This window comes from Capricornis sumatraensis, chromosome 8 (genome assembly GCF_032405125.1).
Source record: "Capricornis sumatraensis isolate serow.1 chromosome 8, serow.2, whole genome shotgun sequence".
Taxonomy (NCBI): Eukaryota; Metazoa; Chordata; class Mammalia; order Artiodactyla; family Bovidae; genus Capricornis; species Capricornis sumatraensis.
In genome coordinates, this window is record NC_091076.1 from 74,573,172 (window position 1) to 74,585,421 (window position 12,250).

General features: G+C 45.1%; 1 protein-coding gene across 2 annotated transcripts in view; it reads right to left on the minus strand.

The window, feature by feature from the left end:
- Nucleotides 1-9,458: 9,458 nt before the first annotated feature.
- TRPV3 (transient receptor potential cation channel subfamily V member 3) overlaps nucleotides 9,459-12,250 on the minus strand; it is a 30,066-nt gene continuing 27,274 nt past the window's right edge. The window contains exons 15-18 of one of the 2 annotated variants that reach the window (XM_068977089.1): nucleotides 11,761-12,035; nucleotides 10,429-10,541; nucleotides 9,793-9,872; nucleotides 9,459-9,556 (exon numbers count right to left, since the gene is read on the minus strand). In XM_068977089.1, coding sequence (XP_068833190.1) covers nucleotides 9,459-9,556; nucleotides 9,793-9,872; nucleotides 10,429-10,541; nucleotides 11,761-12,035 — 566 coding nt within the window. The remainder of the gene's footprint in view (nucleotides 9,557-9,792; nucleotides 9,873-10,428; nucleotides 10,542-11,760; nucleotides 12,036-12,250) is intronic. The other variant, XM_068977091.1, reaches the window with a different exon arrangement.

Sequence of the window (12,250 nt, forward strand, 5' to 3'; positions counted from 1 at the left end):
CGCCCCCCACCCCAGAAGCTCATGTTCTTTCCCATCTTGGAAGGCATGTCCTTCCCGTCCATTCCTTCGTACTTTGAAAGAACTCATTTGTCTTTCTTCCTAACCAATGTATAAGAAAGTCTCTGGGCTCCAGCGGTGTAGGCGGTAAAGACAGCTGACGGCAGTGGACGCTAGTAGAAATGTGACCCAAATCCGTCTCTAGCTCACAAACGCATTCTTTTAAGACATTGCCTCCTGTCCTAAATGCCCAAATCCCCCACTCTCAAGATCCTTCTCAAAGGTCCTTGGTCTAATTTTCCACCTCCCTCCCTCTCCAATCCCTGCAAGAGCCTCCCCTCCCCCCTCTCTTAGGCCATGGCAGCCAAGTAAAGAACATTTTATCACATGATTTGGACCCCAAGGAACCCGTATTTACAGTTTCAAATATATTTACAAAATCATGCTAATATTGTCATTATCTGTAACATGTATATGTCTCTATATATATAATTTCATGCTTGCAAAACAAATCCCATTAAGCCAATTTCATTCCATATTCAGTGCTCTATAGCACACAATTAAACTGCTTTGAAACTTTCAGCATTTATTTTTGCACTTTACCAAAATTATTTTCTTTGGAATAGACTCTCTTCCTTCTGAATTCTTTAGTAAAAAAAATTTTTTTTATCAATTGGCTTTTGTATATAATAAGCTTTACCAAGCTTCCTTCTCCCACTGTGAATGTTTCTTTGTGTCCAAGGCACAAGTTCAATTTTTCTAGGTCAATTTTTCCATATATATACTTTGGGAAAAAATACTTTATTTTCCCATCAAATTTTAGTTAGTTACAAAATTTACAATGTGCAGTTTAGGCCACTGTGGTTTCAGTTTTTGTATTGATTCTTTTCTATCAAGGCTAATTTTCTCTGACTCAATATTTATAGACTTTAGAGTTTCTAATTAGATTTTTTTTTTTAATCTATAACATATTGCTGTGTGACTTTAGCCACTTTCAATTTCATTTTGATTATTTCTAACAGTCTACAGACTCAGTTTTCCCATTTATAAAATAGGGATATTCATAATAATAGTGCCCCTTTCATGAGATTGTTGGGAGGATTAAGTGGGCTAATGCATACAAGTACTTACCACAGTGCCTAGCACAGAATAATAAATTATTCACGTTGAAATTTCTAACACAAAAAGCCCTTTATGATCTGTCCCACCCTCCCCACAACCTCTCTAGACTCATCTGCCTGTAGCTCTTCTCTGCTCCAGTCGGCTTTGCGTTGTTTTATTCCTGTGTGTCTTTACGGAGTCTGGCCCTTCTACGTAGAATTCTTTTCCTTCCCTTCTTTTCCTCCATCCCTGACACCCACACCAGACCTCACCTTATTGAATTCCTACTTTTTCTTCAAAATGCAACTCAATTCTCATTTCACCTATAATACCTCTCTTGACTTGGCCCTCTGCCCCTCTCTGCTTCTATTCCATCTCGAGAATATTACCAGTGTCTTTTTCAGTACCTGCAATCTAGTAAGTGCCCTGTGAGTTTAGCTGAGTAAATGAGTGTGCTCAGACATTCCTTCTCTACTGAAACGTTTTCATGTTCCACTAACGTCTCTGCCTTCTCTTTGCCTTCTTCCTTTCTTTCCCAGTCACTTCCCGAGTATCTCTTTCACTGTCAGGTGGAAATCTCTCCCTTCCACACTCCAGAGTGTGCAGTTCAGTTCAGTTCAGTCGCTCAGTCGTGTCCGACTCTTTGCGACCCCATGAATCGCAGCACGCCAGGCCTCCCTGTCCATCACCATCTCCCGGAGTTCACTCAGACTCACGTCCATCGAGTCCGTGATGCCATCCAGCCATCTCATCCTCTGTTGTCCCCTTCTTCTCCTGGCCCCAATCCCTCCCAGCATCGAAGTCTTTTCCAATGAGTCAACTCTTCGCATGAGGTGACCAAAGTACTGGAGCTTCAGCTTTAGCATCATTCCTTCCAAAGAAATCCCAGGGCTGATCTCCTTCAGAATGGACTGGTTGGATCTCCTTGCAGTCCAAGGGACTCTCAAGAGTCTTCTCCAACACCACAGTTCAAAAACATCAATTCTTCGGCGCTCAGCCTTCTTCACAGTCCAACTCTCACATCCATACATGACCACTGGAAAAACCATAGCCTTGACTAGACGGACCTTAGTCGACAAAGTAATGTCTCTGCTTTTGAATATACTATCTAGGTTGCTCATAACTTTTCTTCCAAGGAGTAAGAGTCTTTTAATTTCACGGCTGCAATCACCATCTGCAGTGATTTTGGAGCCAAAAAAAATAAAGTCTGACACTGTTTCCACTGTTTCCCCATCTATTTGCCATGAAGTGATGGGACCAGATGCCATTATCTTCGTTTTCTGAATGTTGAGCTTTAAGCCAACTTTTTCACTCTCCTCTTTCACTTTCATCAAGATGCTTTTTAGTTCCTCTTCACTTTCTGCTGTAAGGGTGGTGTCATCTGCATATCTGAAGTTATTGATATTTCTCCCGGCAATCTTGATTCCAGCTTGTGCTTCTTCCAGCCCAGCATTTCTCATGATGTACTCTGCATAGAAGTTAAATAAGCAGGGTGACAATATACAGCCTTGACATACTCCTTTTCCTATTTGGAACCAGTCTGTTGTTCCATGTCCAGTTCTAACTGTTGGCCTGCATACAGATTTCTCAAGAGGCAGGTTAGGTGGTCTGGTATTCCCATCTTTTTCAGAATTTTCCACAGTTTATTGTGATCCACACAGTCAAAGGCTTTGGCATAGTCAATAAAGCAGAAATAGATGTTTTTCTGGAACTCTGTTGCTTTTTCCATGATCCAGCAGATGTTGGCAATTTGATCTCTGGTTCCTCTGCCTTTTCTAAAACCAGCTTGAACATCAGGGAGTTCACGGTTCACGTATTGCTGAAGCCTGGCTTGGAGAATTTTTAGCATTACTTTACTAGCGTGTGAGATGAGTGCAATTGTGCAGTAGTTTGAGCATTCTTTTGCATTGCCTTTCTTTGGGATTGGAATGAGAACTGACCTTTTCCAGTCCTGTGGCCACTGCTGAGTTTTCCAAATTTGTTGGCATATTGAGTGCAGCACTTTCACAGAATCATCTTTCAGGATTTGAAATAGCTCAACTGGAATTCCATCATCTCCACTAGCTTTGTTCGTAGTGATGCTTTCTAAGGCCCACTTGACTTCACATTCCAGGATGTCTGGCTCTAGTTAGTGTTCACACCAACGTGATTATCCAGGTCGTGAAGATCTTTTTTGTACAGTTCTTCTGTGTATTCTTGCCACCTCTTCTTAATATCTTCTGCTTCTGTTAGGTCCAGACCATTTCTGTCCTTTATTGAGCCCATCTTTGCATGAAATGTTCCCTTGGTATCTCTAATTTTCTTGAAGAGATCTCTAGTCTTTCCCATTCTATTGTTTTCCTCTATTTCTTTGCATTGATCACTGAAGAAGTCTTTCTTATCTCTTCTTACTATTCTTTGGAACTCTGCATTCAGATGCTTACATTTTTCCTTTTCTCCTTGGCTTTTCGCTTCTCTTCTTTTCACAGCTATTTGTAAGGCTTCCCCAGACAGCCATTTTGCTTTTTTGCATTTCTTTTCCATGGGGATGATCTTGATCCCTGTCTCCTGTACAATGTCACAAACCTCATTCCATAGTTCATCAGGCACTCTATCTATCAGATCTAGGCCCTTAAATCTATTTCTCACTTCCACTGTATAATCATAAGGGATTTGATTTAGGTCATACCTGAATGATCTAGCAATTTTCCCCTGCTTTCTTTGAGTCTGAATTTGGCTATAAGGAGTTCATGATCTGAGCCACAGTCAGCTCCTGGTCTTGTTTTTGTTGACTGTACAGAGCTTCTCCATCTTTTGCTGCAGAGACTATAATCAATCTGATTTCGGTGTTGACCATCTGGTGATGTCTATGTGTGTTACTATGTCCCAAATGTTGACAGATGGAAAAATACACCCTTTTAAGTCTGCAACCCTATGAGGGGAAAAGGAAGTGTTCATATCCAATAATACCCTTGTGTGAAACCTTTTAATGGTTCCCCTAACCCTCAATATGAAATCTCAAAGCCTTTCCCACAGCTGGAGGAGTCCTGTGTGCTCTGGCATCTGCCTACCTCTCCAGCCCTGTTCCTAGCAATTTGGCCTCGCAGACTTCTGCATCCTCAAATTCACCCTACTACCTTGGGGTCTTTGCTTCTCTCCATCTATGGTGTGCAGGTTCAGCTGCCCCAGGGCATGTGGGATCTTAGTTCCCTGACCAGGGGTCGAATCTGCATCCCCTGCACCAGAAGGCAGATCCTCAACCACTGGACCACCGGGGAAGTCCCGATACTTATTCTTAAATGTGATCCAAGGACTTCCCTAGTGGTCCAGTGGCTAAGACTCCACACTCCCAATGCAGGGGACCCCAGTTTGATCCCTGATTTAAGAACTGGATCCCACATGCTACATCTAAAAGATCCCTGTGTACCACAACTAAGACCCAGTGCAACCAGACAAATTTGTTTTAGTGTGACTCAGGCTAGGCTAACCCACCCTGGTATAGAAGCCCATTGACACTACTGGACTAGTGCACACCAGCACACCAGAAAACCTGGACCCTTGGCCCAGGAAAAAGCACTGTGACCTCAACCTGTCATTCCGTCTCTCTCTGAGCCTCAAATTCCCCAAGTCTCCATTTTCTCTGTTCTGATGAATGGCAACAGAATACTCATCAAACTATCTACAGAATTGTGGATTAAGGTAACCAATATGAATGAAAGCACTTTATAAATAGGAAATTGTGCAATCTCAAAGGCTGAAAAAGTTTCAAAATATCTTTTGGAAGGTAATTTTTCATAATATCAAAAGTCATAAAACTGTTCATCCTCACTGACCTAGGCATCCCACTTTCAGAATACATCCTATGAAAGGGGCGCCCACACTTTATCAATCTACCCAGAATGTTCCCATGGATGGCACATTCCTAGATTATAGGCTGAAGCCTGTTTGAACTAGCATGTGGATTATGTACAAGGCCCATTTCCTTGCCAGTCAGGAAAACACGGCCCAGTGAAGGGTGTTATTCTGGGAATCGTTTGGATGAAGTAATGGACCAAGTGCAGCGTACTGCTTACAAATAAATTGTTTGCAAGTTCTGCAACCCTTCAAGACACAGCAGCATCTTCGCATTCGAGTTGAGAACTACCATTCTTTAAAAATAACTCAAAAGAATGAAAAAATGCATATACATATACATTGGGCAATAATGACAGCAATAATATCAGCTCTTTCCTATCCATTCCCTTATAGCCTCCTCATAAAAGTTCTATGAGGTAAACAGGAGGGGTTTCTACTTCCTGGTCTCCAGGTGGAGCCATGAGTTCATATGCATGCAAAGTGGAGAGCCAGCAAGCATGATGGATGGACCCCCCTGCTTGAGATCATAGGACCTGAACCTGTGACATTTTCAGGCTGTGACTCCTTGCCGATGTCGCTTCAAATCTCTAGGTCTCTTTTTACTCAAAATTCCTCCCAGTTATTGAGTGGTTTAGATGGGGTACTGGATGTGATGTACTTTGAGATGTACACATTTGCACAAAGGTGGTATGTCTTAGCATGCTGAGCTGGGACCACTAATTGATTCTTTAAGTCCAAAAAGTGCCCTTCCCTTTATCCACTCATGTTAAGCAACACCCTAAGATTTCAGTCATCATAGTGGCCCTCCTAAGACAAAGATAAAACATGATCATAACAAGGCAAAATAAATATTTATTAGAAATCATTAAAGCATTTCTTCAATGACACTAAAATGTTCTTACTCCATTTATGACTTCTCTCTTGCACATAGAGTTTCACACACACATAACACTAAAAACAAGGATGTAAATGGAATTTGCAAAGATTAGGCACATTCAGTGAGACCAAGATCACAATTAAAAAAAAAAGAAAAAGTAAATCGATGCAGAGATCAAGTATGGCTTACAGGCCCACATGATGGTCCATCTATCTGGCCCCTACCCAGAGCCAAAGGACTTAGTCCAGCAGGCCTTGTGGAAGGAAAAGAAGGTCAGTAACACTGGGCTCCAGGGCAGGAGCCCTCTAAGAGCTTAGTGACTTCACAGTACAGCCTTGAACTCCTTCTCCCATTCCCCACCCGGGGAGGAAGGTAAGCACCTTTTTTACTCCAAACATATATAACTTAATTTCTAGAATAATGGATTCTTCCTGAGGCAGAATTTAGCTAAAGGAAAATTTCCAGCCACAACTATTATCTGAGCATGTGAGATTCCATTCCTGAAAAATGCTTTCCCCTTAAATTAGTGAAATGTGAATCACTTAAGATATCCTTATACACCTGTGGATACAGTGTGGTGCGGTGTGTGTGTGTCTGTGTGGTTTTGTGCACATCTGTATGTACACACTTGAATTAAAAACCCATCATAGAGATCACAGGGATAATGCAGACTGCCAGCATGAATCATCTGAGCAAAAAACCTAATCCCCTGACACATGCCAACCACAAAGGCAGACTCAGTTTACCAAAGAACTGTGCCAAGAAAATAAAACTGCACAGGAGGACATCTGTGGTCCAGAATCAGAACACTCCAGCTTCAACAGCTCTGATACAATCTCCCGCATGACTTTGAACAAGTCCACTTTTCTCTTGGAGCTTTGGTTTCCGGGTGTCTAGGATAAAAGCCTTCCAAGAGGAAGATTCAGTATAGAAAATGGTCCTGCCAGCAAATTTGATCCAGATCCATAGACAGGTCTCCATATGCATAAGAAGACAAAGATTCAGTTATTCACTTCTGTCTGTCTAACCTCCCAGCTTTTGTTCAAGTGGGAAGTGAAGAGTTACACAGTTTTATCCATGCATATCCAAACCAAAACAATTCTGAATTCCCAGCTGCACAGAGTAGAGCGTGGAGCCATGTATCCAAGTTGCTGCCCTTCAAACCAAGACATCTGTCTGTTCAGGATAAAGGCAAGAAGTTGATTCAAGACACAGGATGCTACTCCCCAGGCTAAAAGGAGCTTCAGGTTCATCTGATGATGATCTTTAACAATATCCCTCATATATGCTCAACCAGCTTCTGCTTAAATATCCCCAGTATCACAACTTCCCTTCAGGTCCAGTGTTTAAAACTCCATGCTTCCAATGCAGGGAGTGTGGGTTCAATCCCTGGTTGGGAGTGAAGATGGCAAATGCTCTGGGGGTGTGGCCAAAAAACAAACAAACATAACATCTGAAGAAGTTGTTGGACTACATTGAACCATAATCGTTTTCCCTGAAGCTTCCAACTTTGGGGCCCTAGTTCTGTTCATCTGTAATACATCCGGTCCTCCTGCCTCCGTGATAATCCCCCTAAATCTTCCCTTCTGCAAGAAACATGCCTAGTCCCTTCCTCCCCTGCTCACACCTGAACCTGGTCTGACCACTGCAGCTTGGAGCACTGGGCAGTTCCCGGGGTCATCTGAGAGTACAGGGGCTGCTACAGATTGCAAGGCTGCATCTTTGACTCATCTGTCCCTGACCCAGCCCATCAGGGACACAAGGGCCAAGATTCTGCCCACGCAGGTAAGCTGGTGCACAGAGCAGCCCAGAGCAGAGAAATGGGCCAGGAGTGGACTGCATGGCCCACACTCCTTAGTTTGCTTCTAGTCAAATTAACTAACCAACAGCCAAGTTATCTAAAAGCTGAATGATTTTTGTGTGATTTAAAATTAAAGTTCATGGTTAATATCATTACAATTTCACGTTGAAAATCCCACAGGACTGTGATGACCTAAAGGGGTGGGATGTGGGGGTGGGGGGCAGGAAGGAGGTTCAAAAGGGAGGGGATACGTGTATATTCATGGCTGATTCACATTGTTGCACAGCAGAAACTAACACAACATTGTAATGCAACTATACTCAAAAAAAAAACCATTCCCACATGAATCTTTCACCAGATAACTGAGTCAGAGTGGATTTTCTGGCTGTTTAGGTTCCAATAGGACTTCTCTACTGGCTCAGATGATAAAGAATGCCCCTGCAATGCAGGAGACCCAGGTTCATTCTCTGGGTCAGGAAGATCCTGTGGAGAAGGGAATGGCTACCCACTCCAATATTCTTGCCTAGAAAATCCCATGAACAGAGGAGCCTGGAGGGTTACAGTCCATGGGGTCACAGAAATAGGGACATGACTGATGGACTAACACACTTGAGTCACCTGGAACATTTCTACTCTCTCCACTTCATCTCTGTCCCCAAACTGAGTAATTTCAGGGAAGAAAATCAGAGGATGAGAATCTAAAAATAAGCCCCACAACTTGGCTCCTCCTCAGATGCCTTCTCTGCTTCAAAATTCACAGTTAAAAAAAAAATATTGAATACCATAGCATTTCAGATAGTCTGTAAAATTCCTCCAATGAAAAATACTGATGTGTAAGAGTAACCTCTGAGATTCAAGACCATGTAAATAGAGCAGCTGCTATTTCTGTTTCAGACGAAGCCACTATCCCAGCTTGGAAGCCTGCACTGTGCCAGGGCTGGGACAAGGAAGCCAGCCAAGATCTTTCACCCAGATCACAGGCCCTGCCTGGCATGTCTCATGTGGTTTTAAGTATGTAAAGAAAAGCTTTTTGTCCTTGTTCTGGCCACCTTGAGGCCAAGTATATAATACTTACGTCCAACCCCCAAATCCTAAAATCTATTTCTCAGCTTTTAAAATCACACACTTCATTTGAAGTAATTTTCATTTAAAACTGAAATGTCCTTTCTCTACTGAAAAGAAAAACCCCGTGTTAATTATGCTTCTAGAATTGTCTCTCAGTTGGAGACAGTCTGAGCCTTGAGTACCAAGGCTACTTATTCCGAGGGTGTTTTCCTGCTCCCTGAAGATTCCAGAAGCTCATTCCTCCTGGCCCCAGGATACCAGGCTCAGCTCAATCCCCTGTACATTCTAGGATCAGATCAAGAGGCCCTTAAATTCAGGAGATCCAGTCACAGTAGGGGAGATGGTAGAATATTAGGGCTGGGGCTAGGGGCTGTCAAGACATTGACAAGACATTGTCAAGACATTGAGAGAAGAAAGACTCCTCTCTGTGCTCCTTGGGCCCCTGTGCCTGCCCTGCCATCCTCTCTCCCAGCCAAGTCGACCTGCAGTTGGTGAACACAGGAGCTTCACCCAGGATTCAGAGCTCCTGGAACTCCCAAGCTCAGGACTGCTGGCCATAGGTCTTTACAAGCTCTTTGCCAAATAACAAACTCCAGGGTGTTTCCCACTCAGACAAACTGACAACTGCCCCTTGGTTCAGCTACCCGCTCAGCATGAGGGTGCGTTCCTCATCTCTGCAGGTGGAGCCAGGCTCCATTGCTCTGCAAAGGACACAGCGCCAAGTCCAGCACCCAGGCTCCAGCATCAGATGGCCCACACGCACGTGAGCTCTGGGTCCTGCTTTTACACTGAAGTTTCCGGAAATTCATCTATTTCCTCAAATGCGTTGAGGGTGGTTTTGCTGTTGCTCCTGGAAGTATCTTGGATTTTGTTGAAATCTGCTTTCAAGACAAAACACTAGTTTACAAATACAGCACTCTGCAAGTTGTGCCTCCAGGTCGGTCTTGGCCCACCACTCGACTTTCAGAAATGTTTCCTATTCAGGTTATAAAATGATAGAGCTGGAAGGGATTAGTTCAACCCTCCTCCCCCACTTTACAGATGGGGAAAATCAGGGTCCCCCAGGGTCACAAGGTCAGGCAGGAGTGGGCATCATGCTTTCTGACAGCAGTGGTACCTGTCCGTCTCCCGGGCCCCGGATCTTCATTGAGGAAGGAGACATGAGTTTTCCATTCAGTCCACTTCACCTCGTTGATCCTGAGGGTGTGATAATCATTCTCACTATTCCCCAAGGGCACTTCATGAAATACAAACAAATATACTAGCACCGCATTTGGGGTGTCGTCCACGGGGATCGGGAACACCCCTGACTCATGTGTCCATAGCAGTGTTAGTGGGGCTTGAAACCTGCCCAAGCGCACATCTTCCCAGGCCTCCAGGATCAGTCTCCTCCCAGGATATGGGACCCAGGAGCTCCAAGAAACATAAGTGGTCCCCTGTGAACCCACACAGGGGAGACAGAAGGACAAAGGGTGCCAGGCTGGCCTATCTCTTCTAAGGCAGTTACTGGGCGGGGAGGAGCCACAGAGGCACCTCCAGAAGGGCAGAGTCCCCTCCTCTCCCTTCTGAGGCTCAGGAAGCCTGTCCCAGGGCCAGCGACCCCAAGCAAGCAAACTCCACCTTCTGAGGAGGCGGAACAGACCATGGCCACGGTCCGACACGCAAATGGCGGCACCGCTTCGCGAACACTCACACCACGTGTCTCTTCACCCACCCAAAGAGCACCAGCAAAGCGCCCTCCTCCCTCTGTTACCGCAAACACAGCCGGAAATCGTCTTCTGCCACTTTACACAGCTCCCCCATCCGGAATCTGCTCCTCAGCCATTCTGGTAATATTTTCTCAAACTCCAAGATGGTCCTGGCTCTCTGGGAATGCAAAGGAGCTTAAGTGTGTCACCGAGGAGCCAGCACCAAGGTGCCCCATGAGAGTGGGTGTACGCACACACGTACACACACAAACAAGATCTCGCACACACAAGAACACACACACACACACCACCAAACAGCCCACTCCACCTGCACAGAATGCTTCCTTAATGCATAGATCCTGAGGATCTGGCTAACCTACAGAATTCAAAAACCCAGCGTCTTCCCCGATGGTCCAGTGGTTAAGACTTCACCTTTCAATGCAGGGGGTGTGGGTTCGATCCCTGGTTGGGGAGTTCAGATCCCACAGGCCTCAAGACCAGAAAAAAAAAAACCACATAATACAGAAGCAATATTGTAACAAATTCAACAAAGACTTTAAAAAATGAAAGAAAAGAAACCCCAGTAAGTTTGGGAAAGGTGTTAAAATTATTAAACATCACACAAACTATGTTTATGGGAGTCCAGAGTTTCCTAACTGAAAGGTAGGATTCTAAGCTCCTGTAGTGAAAGGAGGTTCAGACATCACACAGTCCTATTCCATCTCAGGCTGGGAATCCCCTCAGCAATTTTCCCAACCGTAATTTGTCTAATCTCCCCTGAATGTTATTGACAATCCATTAAGACGGCCCTAACAATTAGTAACTTCCTTGTATCAGATCAAAGCTTTTCTCCCTCTTGTTCCCCATCTGTCCCATTTCTGCCTCTGGGGTCACAGAAGAAAGCTGCTCCCTCTTTCCCAAGTAGCTCTGCAAGAAGGAATTCTCACCTTCTTCAACCCAGTTTCAACACCGTCTGTTGCGAGGCATGGTTGCCAGGCCTGTCCCATGCCTGGGCCATTCTGTGGCTTAGTGTCCCCAGTGTGGAAGGCCCACAGCATTTAAGCAGCATTGGAGGGAAGCAGAATTGTCACCTCCATTGTCCTATACCCTATACTCCTCTTAATGCAACCTAAGGTCACACTTCAACACCCACACATCACACCGCTGACTCTAAGCAGAGCACAGCCATAAGCCTGAGTACCTCTCACACATGCCATTGTCCAGCCACACTCCCTGGACCCTTTACTCCAGGAACCTACCTTCCTCGAACCTGGCCAAGCACAGGGAGCTTATGCAGGTTTCCAGGCCCCAGCCTAGATCCACGGGTTCCATGTGCTGAACTGAGTCCCCATGACAGGAGCCCCCCAACTGCCCAGAGGGGACTCTGCCAGGCTCACCTGTAGGCGCCAGATGCGCTCGCTCTCCTTGGAGACATTCTCCACCGTCTCCCCCATCAGGGCTATGAGCATGTTGAGAAGGAGGACGAAGGTGAGGATGACGTAGGTGATGAGCAGGAACAGGAAGAGGATGGGGTACTTGGAGTTCTGCTGGATGTTCAGGTCGCCCAGGCCTATGGTGAGCTTGAAGAGTTCCAGCACCGCGTCACTGAAGCTGCCGTAGGAGCTGCAGTTCTCGTGGTTCTGGGGGCACTTCTCGATCAGCGAGGCCAGAGCTGTGAGAACATAACAGGGTGTTGTCTGCAGCCTCTCTGTCCGGTTAATTACTCAGTGAACTCGTGCCTACCTGCACGTACACACATGCACACACACACTGCTATCTTCTTCTCTCTGGTTATTGAAATCATGTCTCTAGCCTCAGTTCCTCCAGAAGCCTCATCAGGCTGGTGTTCTGCCTTGACTGACTGCAGAAAGACCTTTCTGCCTAACA